Source organism: Triticum urartu, chromosome 7A (genome assembly GCF_056163025.1).
Source record: "Triticum urartu cultivar PI428250 chromosome 7A, HENAU_Tu73, whole genome shotgun sequence".
NCBI classification, from domain to species: domain Eukaryota; kingdom Viridiplantae; phylum Streptophyta; class Magnoliopsida; order Poales; family Poaceae; genus Triticum; species Triticum urartu.
Window position 1 is genome coordinate 76,619,243 of NC_141879.1, and position 17,008 is coordinate 76,636,250.

General features: G+C 47.7%; 2 protein-coding genes and 1 pseudogene across 3 annotated transcripts; 1 reads left to right on the top strand and 2 right to left on the bottom strand.

Annotated features, from left to right (window-relative positions):
- Positions 1-361: 361 nt before the first annotated feature.
- LOC125523406 (F-box protein SKIP23-like) lies at positions 362-7,782 on the bottom strand. Of its 2 annotated transcripts, none has more exons than XM_048688440.2 (2): positions 7,593-7,782; positions 362-1,896 (listed from the first exon to the last, which is right to left on the bottom strand). In XM_048688440.2, exon 2 carries the CDS (start codon positions 1,888-1,890, stop codon positions 724-726), a length of 1,167 nt encoding a protein of 388 aa, XP_048544397.1. In that variant the 5' UTR covers positions 1,891-1,896; positions 7,593-7,782; the 3' UTR covers positions 362-723. The 2 variants fall into 2 exon arrangements, with proteins under 2 accessions (XP_048544397.1, XP_048544396.1); XM_048688439.2 differs by lacking the exon at positions 7,593-7,782 and adding an exon at positions 3,063-3,238 and having other exon boundaries at positions 363-1,896.
- LOC147957952 (uncharacterized) lies at positions 4,860-6,537 on the bottom strand (annotated as a pseudogene).
- Positions 7,783-15,605: 7,823 nt separating the features above from the next.
- LOC125521819 (2-hydroxy-palmitic acid dioxygenase MPO1) lies at positions 15,606-16,619 on the top strand. The gene is made up of 3 exons (XM_048686882.2): positions 15,606-16,081; positions 16,162-16,230; positions 16,372-16,619. The coding sequence occupies exons 1-3, from the start codon at positions 15,656-15,658 to the stop codon at positions 16,492-16,494; spliced, it is 618 nt and encodes a 205-aa protein (XP_048542839.2). The 5' UTR covers positions 15,606-15,655; the 3' UTR covers positions 16,495-16,619.
- Positions 16,620-17,008: the final 389 nt, after the last annotated feature.

A 17,008-nucleotide genomic window follows, 5' to 3' on the forward strand; every position in this document is an offset into this window, starting at 1 on the left:
GCGGTGGGATGCACTTGTATAGTTCGCTCCAAAGTTACGCATAATCATATTTGAATAAGACCAGTGTGGTACTCCCTCTGATCCGAATTAATTGACGCAACCTCTATACAATTCTCTATGCAAAGTTGTATAAAGGTTGCCTCAATTAATTTGGATCGGAGGGAGTACAATTAATTTCAAATTAATTTGAGGGTTCAATTAATAGAGGTTGCCTCAATTAAGACCGAGGGAGTACAATTAATTTGAGGGTTCAGTTAGGTATGCCCTTAGTCTTATCACAGTGAAAGAGTTGCGCATTACAATGCATCCTGTTAAAATCATCCACAAGACTTGAAATGCAAAACATCCCTATCAACATACTAATTAAGAATATAACATCATACAAGAAAAATTCGACACAAGGCGAACACACCTCCAATTTCATTGAAATTAAACTGATGATACAGCACCCGGCGTTTTGAAGTTCAGGTGACATCAGTTACAACGCTACACTAGGACAAGAACACTAAGTTCAGCCACCACAGAACAGAACAACAGCCAGCAGGTAGAACACAACATTCATCAAACTGAACCTACCAGCCTACCAACACAGAAACTAACACTGCGAATCTCTACCGTCCATCAACAACTCACCTGTTGTAGTGAGGAAGAAGCCCTTCCAACTCCAATCTCAGATTCATTACCAAACAGTTACTCTCAGGATCAGTAGATTACAAGGCTTGATCATACAGCTTCAGGAGGGAAAAACCATGTCGGACGCCACTGGCCAGCGTGACGTGGTGGTACTGCTGCGGTGCCTGACATCAGCGGCATGAACGTCTCATTCCTGACGTTGTAAACACCTGCGTCGCGAAGAGGATTTGCAGAATACTTCGGCCAGGGATAGTCACACATGAAGTAGATGCAGTCCTCTTGGTATCCAGTGCATTCTCCAGCACGCAGGGACTTGCAGCTATGTTGGCCAAGAAAGAGCGCATGGCCATCCAAATCGCTTACTGTTCTCCATCCTACAGGTTCAGTGCGCAAATCTGCCTCAAAAACCTCAAGTTCAATAGTACGGTCATGCTCGAAACAGTCATCAGATGTTGGATGGGCCATAGAGCGAAACCACCGTATCACCATCAACAGTCTACCGCCACATTCAACCAGATACTGCCTTATCATCCACACCACTCTCAACGAGGATTGAAGTGTTCCACCCAAGTCACCCGGAGAGTGAATTATGCACTTCATGAATGAAATACCAAGGTCCTTGTCTAATTCAAAGATGAAAAGTTGGGCAAACCCGCACAACGCGTACAGCTTTCCATCAAAGAATGAAACATCCTCGAGCTCCAGAACTGGATGCTCATCGTCTTTGAACGACTCAGTGACAATCGGTGGCTTGCTAATACAAAGTGTACCGCAATTACCATTGTCCATGATCAGTGCAGCAACAAGGGAACAGGAAGATGAGTCAAGGGGAAAGGGCACCACCAACTTGTAGAAAATTGGACTAAATCTAGAGTCGGGATCAAATATTTCACGTTTCCATACTTTGGCTAGCTTAGGAAGCTCCAACCTAGTGTTGGAGAAAGGGTTCATCAAGTAGCACACATCATCATTGTGCATGAGGAATAGCCAGTTTCCAATGGAGCCCTGGCAACACGCACCTTCTGGTAAAGATATGCGGTGAATCTCACCGCTTGGAATGCTGAGGAAAGTACCATCGGGGAGAGTGAGCCATGGAAATGGGAGAGGAAGGGGTTGCAACATACTATTAGAGCGCCATGGGCAGCAGACAGCTCTTAGACGAACACGGTCAGCTAGGGAAGGGAGGCGCTTGAGAGCAAGTCCAAGGAGTTCTGGCGGAAGATCTGACCAAGGTCCATACTGTGCAGTGTCCATCATGCAAGTCTACAATAAAAGTCATAGGATTCATAGTTAAACAGAGTGAAAGTTGCAACTAGCAATACATATGCTTTGGGTGCTATTTTAAGACGAAATGTCGTCAACTCAACTTTATAAGAAAGCTGCAGAAGTTCAGAGTATCATCAGAATACGAAGCTGTGGGGCAACCATAAATCCATCATACAGAACTAAACTAGTGAAATTACATTCGTCAAACCACCTAACCTTGCGCTACGCATATATGCTTCTTGCAGTTGGCAAAAACAGTCACACTAAGCAGTACACTAAGCGCCATTCAGTCGGCATTGTAATCCGTAAGTACTAACTCCACATAAGATTAGATAGTAATACTTTTCAAGATAATGAGGTGGATGACTATGACATAGAAGAAGATTCTTTGATTCCTTTCCTCTAACTAGAAACACCAATATCAGCACCATGAGTACACTAACTATGAGAGAACCGTGTTCCCAATTTCTCATGTGCAATATCCTCCCAACAATGGCCCAGTAACTGCACTTATCCTATTTTCATTTTGCTTAGAAGAAAAGGGTGGCCTATTAACTAAAAACACGTATAGAAAAGAAGTGCTATTGTATTCAAGTACAAGCTGAAAGCCTGAAACGATGGCTGGCTAGGCATCACAGGATAGCATATTACTGAATTAAAGCATAGTACTGAATATTTGTTGCTTTGCATCAGACCAAAACTCCATTACCAATCGTCGACTAAAAGAAAACAAATTTTGGTTAGGAAAAGTGGCAACTGACGAAAGAGGTGTCTTTTTTCTTCCTTATTAAGAGTATATGCTGAAAGAGTGATATGCGTTGCATCAGAACCAAGAGCGATAGGTGTTCCTTCCTTTAGTGTATAATGTATTCATACACATTTCTACCAGGCGCAGATCTACTAATTAACTGAAACAATTTTGGTAGAAAAAAAATAGGGATTTGCAAAAGAGGTGCCATTTTATATTTCTTCAATAACATGGTGAGACATTGAGAGGTCCGCATCAGAGCCAAACATTTCTAGTTCACACCAGGTAAAAAAACCACCAAGAATAGATCTACTAGAAGAAACAATGGCGGTCAGGTAAAGCATCAATCCGCCCAGCCAGATCTACTGGAAGAAACCCCTGACAAGATAGAGAGTGCCAAGGCGGTAGGGCTTACAGCTTACTGCTGAGTCTTGGTGCCTCGTCGGCGAGCCGGTGGATGGCGGGGAACAGATTCGGCCTCCAGCGGATGAGGTGGGGCGGGAGGCTTGCTAGTCAGAGGCAAGTCTCAAATCGACAGAGCAGTAGGGATTGGAACCTGGCCGGGGAAGGCCGATGGGAAGAGGACAGAGTGAGCGAGATCCTACTTAAAACGATAACTAGAAAAGCCTTTCAAACATTTAAGAAATCTTGGAAACAAATTTACATGCCCATCTTCGATATCATTCTATAATATCTGTTTAAGAGCATCTACAGCCGATGCCTCAAACCATCTCTCATATGTTCGTGGACGTGCCCGGTCAGTGACCGTACAGGAGAGAGAAGAAAAAGCATGACCCAACCGGACCCCTTATATCTTCTTTATATGTCCGGGCTGTCCGTGAACCCGCATATCCATCTCAAATACGGGGAGGATATGAGGGCTCGCGGACACTTCCGGGCGCGCGCAGTCAATCCGTCACATAAGACGCAGTCCCATCCCGGACCACCTTTTCTTTTTCTTTATTCATTCTTTTCTTTCTCTCTTCATCTCCATCAATTACGTGCAAGTGACCCGAATATGAGAAAGAAAATGAGACTAATGGCTGCGTGGATGAATAAATAGGCGTTCAAAACGGACACGCCTTGTCATTGACCAGGCGCGTCCGCGAGTGTTTGAGGGGTCGAATTAGAGGTATGCGGTGAAGATGCTCTAACCTTATCATTTTATATTATTGACAGGAGAGCTGTCAAATCCATTGATTAAAAAAATATTACAAGAAGACCCCAGAGAAATAATGCACCACATAAAGACAGGTGTAAATAACAAAGAGGCTGCTCGGTTTATACTAAGGAAAACCGAGCAAAAACCTAAAGCAACGGCTAGCTAGATTAGACCTAAAGCACCATGGTACATACAAAGCAACGGAAGACCAACACCCTGTAACACACCGAACTCGGTACTCGAGCGCCTACACAGCTACCAAAGTGCACACCGACAACTATTGTATCGATCCGCTCCGCCTCCTCCCATGAGAGGAGGTAGGTTTGGTCGCTGGCGCCGTCCACGTGCATGGCTTCCTTCGCCGCCGACCCATCCTCCTCCATCGCCTTGCCCCTCCTCCTCTTCATCGGCTTCCTTGCCCATGGCCGCTGCGAGCTGCGCCACCTTTGGCTCGTCATTGCAGTCATCGTCTGAGGATGACGTCCGCCGCGGTGACATCCCACTGCTCTACCCGCGGCAGGTGACGAGCCATGGCAATTCGAACGGCGATGACAAAGTTGGGTGGCGGCGGCGGCGATTTGGGGAGAAATGGGGCGGCCAAGAAAGATTTAGGGTTTGGTGTGGCACCGGCAGGTTTTGTACTGGCGTGGGCGGGTTCAATTTGGCATCTCGCTGCCGGTTGAGCCATTTTTTTGATGAGAGGAGATTTGAGAAGAATGGGTGTGACGTGCTCGAATTTGAGCAGAGAAGACATAGGGTTAACTCAAAATTTTGAGGAGTTATAGTTATAGGGCTCCCGTTAGCTACGGTTTGACTCCCCAAATGATGCCAATATGAGGAGTTACAGAATTTAAAGCTTCTGTTAGAGATGCCTTTAGTCTTGTATCACAGCAAAAGACTTGCATTATAGTGCGTCCTGTTAAAAGTCATCCATAATACCAGCGAAAACAAATCATCCATAATACTTGAAAATGCAGAACATCCCTATCAACATACTAATTAAGAACCTAACATCATACAAGAAAATTTTGACAAAAGGAGAACACACCCTCCAATTTAATTAAGAGCGTGATTGGTTTGATGCCAAAAATTGGCAAGCCAACAGTTGGCAAATGCCAAATATTGGCTAGTGCTTGGTTGGTTACCAAGTTTACTTGCCAGCCTCACAAGAAGTTGCCGATTTTTGGGAACTTTTGATATTGCCAATTGTTGGCTTGCCAAGTAATACCAAATGTTGGCATCAAACCAATATCCTTTAAAATAAAACTGATGATACAGCGCCCTGCATTTTAAAGTTCAGGTGACAGCAGTTACAACGCTACACTAGGACAAGATCACCAAGTTCAGCCACCACAAGACAGAACAACAGCCACCAGGTAGAACACATCACTCATCAAACTAAACCTACCAGCCTACCAAGTACCAACACAGAAACTAACACTACGGATCTCTACCTTCCATCAACAACTCACCTGTCCCTGCGAGGAAGAAGTCCTTCCAACTCCCCTCTCAGATACATTACCCACCAGTTACTCTCAGGATCATATATCACAAGGCCCGATCATACAGTTTCAGGAGGGAAAAACCATGTCGGATGCCACTGGCCAACGTGACATGGCGGTACTGCTGCAGTCCCCGACATCAACGGCATGAATGTCTCATTCCTAATCCTAATGTTGTAAACACCGGCATCACGAAGAGGATTTGCAGAATCCTTCGGCTCGGGATAGTCACACATGAAGTAGATACAATCCTCTTGGTATCCACTGCATTCTTCAGCACGCAGGGACTTGGAGCTATGCTTGCCGACAAAGATCGCATGGCCATCCAAGTCACTTACTGTTCTCCATCCAACACGTTCGGCGGCGCGCAAATCTGCCTCAAAAACCACAAGTGCAAAAGTACGGTCATGCTCCGAATAGTCATCACTTGTTGGATGGGCCATAGAGCGAATCCACCGTATCACCATCAACAGTCTACCGCCACATTCAACCAGATACTGCCTTATCATACACGCCTCTCTCGGAAAGGATTCAGTGTTCCACCTAAGTCCATCACAGAGTCAATTAGGCACTCCATGAATGAAATACGAAGGTCCTTGTCTAATTCAAATATGATCAGTTGGCCAAACCCCGCCAAGACGTACAACTTTTCATCAAAGAATGCAACATCCTCAAGTTCCAGAACTGGAAGCTCATCGTCTCTGAAAGAGTCAGTGACAATCGGTGGTTTGCTAATACAAAGTGTACCGCACTCACTATCGTCCACGATCATTGCAGCAACAAGGGAACAGGGCGGCGAGTCAAGGGGAAAGGGCACCACCAACTTGTAGAAAATTGGATTGAATCTAGTGTTGGGATCCAATATTCTGCGCTTCCATACTTTGGCTAGCTTAGGAAGCTCCGACCTGGTTTTGGAGAAAGGGTTCATCAAGTAGCACACATCATCATTGTGCGTGAGGAATAGCCAGTTTCCAATGGAGCCCTGGCAACACGCACCTTCTGGTAAAGATATGTGGTGAATTTCACCACTTGGAATGCTGAGGAAGGTACCGTCAGGGAGAGTGAGCCACGGGAATGGGAGAGGAAGGGGTTGCAACATACTATTAGAGCGCCATGGGTGGCAGACAGCTCTTAGACAAACACGATCAGCTAAGGAAGGGAGGCGCTTGAGGACAAGGCCAGGGAGTTCCGGGTGACCAAGGGGGAGATCGTGCAGCCTCCATCATGTAAGTCTACAAGAGAAGACAAAGGATTCGTAATTAAACAGAGCTGAAACTGCAACTTGCAATACAAATGCTTCGTGTACGATTTTAAGACCAAATTTCATGAGCTCAATTTTATAAGAAAGCAGCAGAAGCTCAGAGTATCATCAAAATATAAATCCATCATACAGAAAAACACCAGTGAAATTACATTCGCCAAACCACCTAGCCATGCGCTACGCATAGACGCTTCTTGCACTTGGTAGAAACAGTTGCGGTAAACAGTACAGTAAGCACCATTCCAAGTAAGATTAGACAGTATGCTAAGCACTACCTTTTTCAAGATAATGAGGTGGATGACTATGACATTGAAGAAGGTTCTTTGATTCCTTTCCTCTAACTAGAAACACCTACATCAGCAGAAAGAGTATACTAACCATGAGAGAATTGTGTTCCCAAATTCTCCTGTGCAATATCCCAACGGCAATGACCCATTCACAACATAAATTCCATTTTCATTTTATTTACAAGAAAAAGCTGGTCTATCAAGTAAAAATATGTACAGAAAAGGAAGTGCTATCTTATTCAGGGACAAGCCGAAAGCCTGAAACAATGGCTAGGCATCACAGGAAAGTATATATACTACCGAATTAAAGTATAATACTGAGCAAGAAAAAGGGGTCATTTACTTCCTTAAGAACATCTGAAAGAGTGCTAGGCTGACGGGTGTTACATCTGAACCAAGAGCGACAGATGTTGCTTCCTTAAGTATATATTCATACACATCTGTACCAAGTACCAACCGTAGATCTACTAAATCATCGAAGCTATTTCGTAGGAAAAACCGGGATCAGCAAAAGAGGTGCCATTTTTTTGTCCTTCAAGAACAGGGCGAGACATCCAGAGGTGCGCATCAGAGCCAAATATTCCTGAACATTTCTAGTTTACACCAGGTAAAAAGAGAAATCCACTACCAAGCCTAGATCTACTGGAAGAGGCAACGCTGGTCAGGCAAAACACCGATCCGCCCTGAGTAGAAATGATAAGAAAATCGAAGGAGACCAGGATCTAGGGCTTACAGCTTACTGTTGAGTACTTGAGCTCCTCCTACTCGCCTCGTTGAAGAGGTGGCCGGGGCGGGGAACAGATTCGGCCTCCAGCGGGTGAGATAGAGGGGACAAGTCTCACATCACCGGAGAAGTAGACATCGCCGGTCGGCCGGAGAAGTAGGGATTGGGTGGGAGGGGGAGAACCGAAGAGAAAGCAAGAGTGAAGATAACGCTCTAAAATTACCTCCAAGCCCTGCAACCATACTAGTAAGGTACACGTGCAATGCATGTAGAAGTTTGATGATCAAAATATGAACGAATATAGACATACCACATTATAACATGTAAACATGTAAGATTGGAGTTGTATATGCACATCGTAGATGTAAATTTAATTCTCGTAGTTTATTCGTTTAGAAACCAGATTAGAGCTATAAAATATTCAAAGATTCCATAGTATAATATTACATGAATCTCATGTGAAATATATCGAACATATTTGTCTAGGTATCTCGTCCTTAAAAAACATAAAATAAAAGTAAAATGTAATTCTTTTTGAAGAATGGTTTTGGGGGAATTAAAGAATAAAAGAGCGTAAAAACAATGTGATGTGAGGTTTGTGTATAAAAGGAATGGTGATTCACTTAGAAGAAAAAGGTTAGATAATTCAAGTACGGAAGATTCTAAAACAAATGAGAAGTGCTTATATTTTGGTGCTTGTGCATTGTGCTTATGGGCAACAATGAAATCTTTTAGATAGTACACATGGCAGAATCTGATGAAGTGAACATGGCATTCAATAGCCAATAGTCCTCGGATTTGCCAACTTTGTACCATCGGATTGGCTTGATCCAAAGGTCAATATTCAAAATTATTCATACATCATATAGTGGTATAGATATAGTTATAATGAGATACATTATCTAAAATAAATACTACTCCCCCGTTCACTTTTGTAAGACCTTTTAGACATTTAAGACATCATCTAAAACAGTTCAATTTCAACTGTCTTAAATGACTTACAAAAGTGAACAAAGGGAGTTTAAACAATCACATATACGTTTGGTATAGCAAATAAAATGTTGCCTCTGTGGTCTAGCCAGCCCGGCGAGGCAAGGAAATCCTTGCTAGCCGGAGAGAACCAATTTGACTTGCCCTCGACAATAAAATGAATCGTGCAACAAATCATTCAAGCCAAACATGCAATCAAGACCAGGCCCATCGGTGTAATGAAACTAAACATGCCCTCAATGTCCAACACGAGCCAAAAGTGTGCCACTGTTTTCGTTTCATCATCGAAGTTGACCTGACATTGCACCTTGTGTTTGAGAACTCGGTGTGCTAAGACCCAACTGGACCTGCACACTAGAGTAGAAGTTACCATTGTAGAAGCCTTTAGTAGGTCTGAAATCTCATAGTCGAGCCATCTCCTGATCAAACTTTTGCCAGCTTCACAACAACGAATGAGAGACCTCACTGTGGCGGAGAGGGAGCACGAACCAATGGAGAGTGATAGGACACCCTGGGAAAGAAAATGAGGTCACAATTGTGTGGTTGTCGCAAAACGGGCTAGGGAACATCACCCCAATATGGCATTCTGCCATTTAGGGTACTGGATGCCTGCAACACCGATAATTCTACACTTACGGGCAAGCTGACACGGAAAGCACCTACGGACTACTCCCCACCAATCTTTTTCTCCCCTTGATTTCCAGCGCGGGTCCCACCCCCTCCTTATTTCCAATCAAGGTTTCACACTTCAGTCCGTAACTTCAATATGTAAAAATCCATCCGTAAGTGTAGCATTTCTCCTGCAACACCCCCATCGCGAGGAGCGGGAAGAAAAAAACCATAACCTAGACACCAACATAAAGACACATGAAGCGCTCGCCCAATTCTAATGGACCTGAGATGACACTGAACCACCTCCCATATCCAACATCAACAACTCCGAGAGTCACTATTTCTATGAGAGATTGGAAGGAAACTTATTAGTCGTTGCCATCGTCACTACCAAAGCTGAAGCCGGGGATAGTCAAAGACATAATTAAGACAACCAGACTATTTAATGCACACGAAAACAATATCCTGGGGGTCCCAACCCTCCAACTGCCTGTCAGAGTAGCCAGTGGAGGTGACACCACGATGGCGTCAAAATATGTGGTTCCTACTTGCTCATCTTTTTGGATCTCCTATGACATCTATGGTTTCACAAGTAGGAAAATGACTTCTTTGGATTGCTTCTTCAAACTTTCCTAGAAAGCAGTGTTTCCAAACCTTAAACAAATTCTGGAAATAATGCATGCACTATAGAAATAAATTTTAGATACTAATTACTAGTTTACTACAAACAACTTTTAATAACTTTTAAGAAGGGTCTTTTCTGTGGCAAAGTATTGAGCTACAAACATTCTATGAAGACACTTTGGAGAGAGATGCGGAAGGAGAAAGGGGAGACCGCATTGGTATCCATTGGTGCTCCTCCCACGGCTTGCTCATAATGAGGGTTCCACCATAGCCGCCTGTTGGGGCAAGGGCGAGGCGGGGGCGGAGGCGGAGGTTGAGGCATAGGAGTAGCTAATGAGGAGTGTGGCGCTGCAGCCGACGAGCACAAAGAGGAAGGTGGTGGTGGTCCTCACCATCCTGTCCTAGGGTGAAGGACCCGTCAATAGCGTCGCTCGCCTCATGCCTGCGGAAGAATCCATGGCACACTGGATTCTTGATGGTGCAATGAGCGCATGCTTTTAGGTGGCTCGGGTGGTAGGAATGTGTGAGGTTGCGAGATAGGGAAAAGAGCTTCTTGGTCATGGCCTCATCGTGTTGGCAGCGCGATTGGGTATGGAACAAGAGATGTGTCAGTGTAATTTACTGCAAATAACAAATATGGAGAATCATACATATAGAGGAACTAGCTAATGGGTGCATACGAGATACAAATTTTACCTAGGTTCAGACTCTCGAAGAGAGGTAACACCCTACTTCTTGCCTTTGTGGATTTGTATTGATGATTGACTCGTATGAGGGAAAGGTTTGTGAGAAAGCATGTATGGTGTATGAGATTGTGTGAGAAGGTGTGTTTAGCCTATCTATAGGGGGCTACCTAGCCTTATATAGGTGGACAAGAGGTAAGGTTATGTTAGCCCTAATCGTTTTGCATGGTAGAGATTGAGTCAGTTTGGAGTATTTAACCAAAAACTACCACAATTTATGGAAACGTGTCAAAAAACTACCACTTTACGATTTTGTGCCAAAAACTACCACTTTTGTCCTAATCTGTTGCTAAAAACTACCAAGTGTGAGAACTACTCGCTTTGGCTCGTTTATGATAGTGTGGCCCACATGTCAGGATGGAAAAAGTCAGCACCGTTAACTTTGCCGTCACCGTAGAAAGAGATCGAGATGGCGGCGGCCTTCACCGGAGGCGGACAAGATGAAGTACTACGGCGGTGCGGCCGCATTTGGAGGAGACGGCGCGACCCGCAGGCGGCGCTTCGGCGCGAGCAGGGCGGCGGGGAGGTCCGGGGTAGGCGGATTCGGGGCGGCGTCTGCCGGATCTGGCGACGACGAGGCTGGACGGTGATGGGAAGCCCTGCCGGCGGCGAGCCCCGGGACGGCGGCCGCTCGGGGCGAGGCCATGGCGACGGGCGGCCTGGGGCGGTTCGCTGGGTAGCGGGGCTGCGCCAGGTAGGCGAGGCTGCAGGATCCTGTCGCGGTGGGGTCGGCGACTGCCGCCGGTGAGGGGAGACGAGCGGGGGCACGGGCGCGACGGGAGCTTGGGTCCGCGGGTGGCTACGAGGACAGGCGGTCACGGGCGTTAACGGCTGGCCATGAGCACTTCGCCACGCTGGCACCTAAATAGTGGGGTCGGGCAATCAAACTCAGGTTTAACCCAGGCAAAGCGAGCAGTTTTCATACTTGGTAGTTTTTAGCAACAGATTAGGACAAAAGTGGTAGTTTTTGGCACAAAATCGTAAAGTGGTAGTTTCTCGACACGTTTCCATAAATTGTGGTAGTTTTTGGTTAAATACTCGTCAGTTTGCAACAAAACCTATCTAAAGTACATGTCTTGTGTACTCCAAGTTGGTGATGCACCCATGTATAGCTAGCAGACTTCGAGTCGCTAGCCTGGCACACCCTATGACTATTAGGTAGGATTTGTCCCCCATGAATATACCAAGGGATTATCTAGTACTCTATCCGTTTATTTTTAGTCTGTATATAAGATTTGGTCAAAGTCAAACTTTATAAAATTTGACTAACTTTATATTAAAAAATATAAACATTGATAATATAAAGTCAATATTATCAGATGCACCATAAAATATATTTTCATACTATAGTTTTAATATTGTAGACGTTCATATTTTTTATATAAATTTGGTCAAACTTTGTGTAGTTTGACTTTGATCAAATCTTATATGCGGAGTAAAAAGAAACGGAGGGAGTAGGTATCGATCGTAATCGTCTTCCCTCCCTTGGAGGCGACGCGTAGCTTAATCCTAGCAAGTGGACCCCTCGGGTGGGTGAAATTGAAGAATCCCCTCTATCCATCCACAAGGATCTCGCTCTCGGTGAATTTTATCTGCAATTTTGATGTTTCCTCGAAGCATAGAGGGAGGAACTTGAGGTTGACAACTATAATTATGGTGTCGTCTGCATATTGAGGATGTGAAATCCCATCCGTGGATAATATGGGACATCAGGCAGCGGATGTGTGTTGTGTGTCGACCGCCTCAAGGATGTTTGAAAGTCATCTACCTCTAGGTTTCAAAGCAACAAGGAGAGATGGTTCTCTTTGTGAACACTTTGCGATGCATAAAAATAGGAGTGAACAAATCCATTAATGTTTAATGGTCATGTAGCCAGTTGTGATCGACTACATCTCCTAACTAACCCATCACTGATCGAAGTCGCGACGCTATGGGACTTCTTGAAGGAAGTGGCAATTGAGGCGGTCATAGGCCTTCTGAAAGTTCAATTCCCTTCTAGTGTCTTGTTTTAACCTCATGGATCACTTCATGCAAGACGAGGACCCCGTCCAAGAGGTGCATCCTTTGATAAAAGTCGTTTGGTTCGGGTGAATGACCATATTCTCAACCAACGATGACCTAGTGGCGCAAACTTTGCAGAGGATCCTAAAATCCATGTTGACATCGTACGGTATTCGACCTAAATCGCCGGATATCCGTAACCCCTACTACCTTGGGGGACACTGTGATGTTCCATAGCCAAGTTTAGAGGCGTAAGGGTCCCCACAAAGAATTCCTAAAACATCCTCACTAGGTGGCCCTTGATGACACTCCAGAGCTTCTTGAAGAAGTTACTCGGGAGGTCGGCTGGGCCAAGGGTCAAACTAGGGTCCATTGGGTTGATGACTGATAAGGGCATCTCCAACCGTTGGCCTCCCAGGAGGGGCAAAAAATCGCCCCCTGGGGCGCACCGGCGCTAAACCGCGCACTGGGGGCGTGATGCCCCCCAGCCGCGGCCCCCACGGGTTTTTAAAATGTTCAAATTCGGCGCAAACACAACGCAAACACGAGCGAGTTCGTTCAAATTTAAACATATTTTACAAAAAAAGAAAAAACTACCGCGGGCTACCCCCGCCGTCTCCCTCGCCGCCCGCCTTGCCGCCCGCCCACGCGGTTCTACGTGCCGAGGAGGCTGTAGAACCGCATGTAGTCACCGCGGCCGTCGTCGTCGTCGTCGTCGTTGTCGTCGCCCCCGCCTACGCCTCCGCCGTCCCTGCTGCATCCTTCCCCCGGTTGGCGCGGCGGGTTGGACGGTCCGGGGGCGTCGTCGTCGTCGCTATCGAGGATGATGACACCGTCCCCATCCTCGCGCCCACGTTTGCGGGCGGCGATCTCCTCCAGGGCCCGGCGCTGCCGGACCATCTCCTCGCACACGTAGTCGTCGCGACCACCGCATGGCGTCCTCGTCGGAGAAGCCGCGCCGGGCTATCTCCTCGTACTCCGGGGGGAGGCTGGACTCCACCTTGGGCTCGACGAGGGCGCCGGAGCTGCGGGTACGCGCGCTGACAGGCGTGTCCTCGGGCTCCGGCTTGACGGGGCGGAGGTGGAGGCAGGGAGAGCCGCCGGAGCTGCGGGTACGCGCGCTGACAGGCGTGTCCTGGGGCTCCGGCTTGACGGGGCGGAGGCGGAGGCAGGGAGAGCCGCCGGACGAGGAGGAGGACGCCCCGGTCTCCATGCGCCTCGGCGTCCAGGAGCTTCCCCAGCGGCGTGAGAAGGACGGGGGAGCGGGATACTCGAGGCGCGGCGTGTTGCCGCCCTCGATGTACTCGAGGACGGCCTCCAACGTGCGGCCGGGCATGCCCCACCACCGGCGCTGGCCATCCGAGTTGAGCCTACCGGAGGGCACGACGCCGTTGGTGGCCTCGAGCTGCTCGGCGTGATGGCGGCGGAAGTAGGGCTCCCAGAGCGGGCTGTCGGGGACGTACCGTGGCCCCTCCCTCGCCGCCCGCGGCAGGGACGCGCGGATGCGTGCGATCTCCGCACGCCGCATCGCCCCGGTGGGTGGTGGTGGCACCGGCACGCCACCGGCGCTGATCCTCCAAGCCCCGGGCACCCGCATGTCCGGCGGGACCGGGTACTCGGCCTCGAAAAGGAGGCGAGCCTCGTCCTCGTGCAGATGACGGCGCCCGAATCCGTTCGCCGCCGCGCCGTTGCCTAGGAAACGCTCGGCCATGCTTTCTCAATTGGTGACGGCGAGAGGAGGAAAGGGGGAGAAATGAGCGCGTCGTTGGTGGATGATCGGGGTGAGCCTCTCCAGCGCGCTTGCAGTCGGCTTTTATAGGCGGAGGCGCCGCGTGGTAGGCTTGGCCGGCGCGTTACGCGTGACGTGATTGCGTGGCGGCCGAGGGACGCGCCGCCCAGCCTTCACTGCGTCGCCCGTGAGGCATCAATAATGGAGGCTGACCGGCGCGGCAGCGCGCGGCAGCTTTGGCATTGATTCGCCGCGAGAAACGAGGCGATGAGGACGACGAAGGGGCGAGAAGAGGGTAGAGTCGCTGACGCGGTGGGCCCGCGGCTCTTCGTGCCAAAAACGATTCGCCCGGCGCCTCCGAGCGACCCCCAGCGCGCCGGGTTCGGGTTGGGTCCGCCGGCGCCAATTTCGGCCCGAGCCGGCGAAAACTGGGTTCTTGGGGCGCGACTGGGCCGATTTTTTAACGCCGGCGGACGAAAAGACGCCTGGGAGGCCTTTTTGGAGGCACGGCTGAAGATGCCCTAAGACATCCTCCTCCCAGAAGAAGGGGGCTAAGAGCGTCATGTTCATCTGCCAATCCACTTGATGGGAAGAGAGCCAAGCCTCGAGCGCCAGGGAAACCCCGCCTCTAGCTTCCACGGAGAATATCTCTTCGTAGAAGGAACATATGTGATCCCGGTGCTCCCCAGGGACGGAGATCAGACGCTCCTTATGCCAAAGGCAAGGGATGAAGCACTTTCATTGGAAGTAGGATTATGACCACATTTAGGGCTTCTTTGATTCAGAGGTTTTTTATTGGAATTTTTTGGAGGATTAAAATCCTTTGAAACTTTTTCTATGCCAGTGGTTTGATTCATTGGATCAAATCCTATAGGAATTTTTGTGCTACTTTCCATATGATTTCTAGTATCCACTCAAACGTCTTTGAAATGATCTTTTATTTTTTTTCTCTATGATGCAATCAAATAACTTAAATCCTGTAGAACTGAGATGAGGAAGACGTTCTAATCCTATGTTTTTTTTTCCTTTTTTCCGTGTTTTTCGAATCCTGCAGATCAAAGAGAGGCCCTAAATCCTGTCAAATGTTGGTTAATCCACCAACAACATGAAGGAAAGTGGTGGCCAAGCATGCAACTTTTTAAAGGAGTCCGTACTCATTTTGATGGGCCAATTGATAATAAAAGGGAAGTGTGAACGAGAGGGAACACGTCGGCGTTAATTACGTCTGCCAACCGTGACGGGCTGATGCAGTTACACCGATGGCGACGCGCGCAAAGCAGGATTCACACGAGAACCCATTTGAGAAACCCAGTCGTGCACTTCGGCATACAAAACGTACATTCTCGGCCTCACCACTGCTGCCTGTGCATTGCATGCTTGGTTTACTTCGAGTTGCTTGGTGGAGGTGGTCGTCCATGGAGGCCAAGAGGAGGCGGCGCGGCGTGCTGGACCTGGAGGCGCAGTTCGCCTTCTTCCGGTCGCAGCACCGCCACCCGGTGAACGCCGCCGCGCACGCGCTGCTCGCCGGGCCCATCCTCTTCACCAACCTCCTCATCCTCCACTTCCTGCCGCTGCCACTGCCACTCGACCCGGCGCTGGCCCTCGCCCTCGCCTACGCCGCCTCCTACCTCGCCGTGGACCGTCGCGCCGGGGCACTAGCCGGGCTGCTCTTCCTCGGCGCCTGGGCCGCCAGCCGCGCCCTCGCCGCCCGCCTCGGCTTCGCGCTCTCCTGGAAGCTCGTGCTGGCCACGCATCTCTTCTGCTGGACCTGGCAGTTCCTCGGCCATGGACTCTTCGAGGTAACAACATTAACATTTGTTCTCTGCGTCTCCTTTGCCACCACGTTCCTGTCAATTGCTGAATCTGCTCCTTCTTGCAGAAGAGAGGGCCGACGGTGAGAGAACTTCCCGAGGTGTTCCTCATGGAGCCATTCCTCATCCTGCTGCAGGTACAAAACATCAACTAATTCTTGCAATCTTTTTGTGTGAGTATGGACCTAGAAAAGATGGAATGTATAATCTGCTTCTGCTAGGAACTGAATCCTTTAATAGTACTCAGTAGCAGCCTGGCTGTTGTGTTGTGTGCACAGATACTGAACAAACTGTTTGGCTATGAGCCATACCCTGGATTCAGCAAGAACGTGGATAAGAAGATGGAGGCCGATCTCAGTCTCAGGAAGAGCAGAGAACTCAAGCAGAGCAAGATGAACTGATCGCATATGTTCCGGTGATTCTACAAAAATAGCTAGCAAACTGTGCTTACCATTTGTGCTGTTTGTGCATGTTATCTTAGATATTGTGCTATCGAACTTTATGAACACACGACGATGTTGCGGTATTGAAGCCTTGTGTTCCAGTCGCCGGGAAGGAGATGGAGCCTCGCCTGAAGCGAGCGCCATACTGGGCCCGCCCAGTGCACGAGAGGCCACTGCCTCTTTCTTTATTTTTTTTCTGTACATCAGGTTTTCTGTTTTTCATTTTCTGCTTTATTTTTATGCTACCAAATATTCTAAATATATATACAAAAAATGCACTACATAAAACATTAAAAAAAGTTAAACAAGTATTCAGAAATGTTAACTGTGTATAGAAAAAATATTTCTCATGTATACAAAAATATACAATGTATACGAAAAAGTTGATCATGTAATTTAAAAATATTAATCAAACATTTGAAAATATTAATCAATCATTTGAAAAATGTTAAATATGTACAGAAAAAATATT

Coding starts and splice junctions, on each gene's coding strand:
- LOC125521819 (XM_048686882.2), top strand. CDS start 15,656: ATGCTTGGTTTACTTCGAGTTGCTTGGTGGAGGTGGTCGTCCATGGAG. Junction 16,082..16,161: donor TCGGCCATGGACTCTTCGAG/GTAACAACATTA, acceptor TCCTTCTTGCAG/AAGAGAGGGCCGACGGTGAG. Junction 16,231..16,371: donor CATTCCTCATCCTGCTGCAG/GTACAAAACATC, acceptor TTGTGTGCACAG/ATACTGAACAAACTGTTTGG.
- LOC125523406 (XM_048688440.2), bottom strand. CDS start 1,890: ATGATGGACACTGCACAGTATGGACCTTGGTCAGATCTTCCGCCAGAA.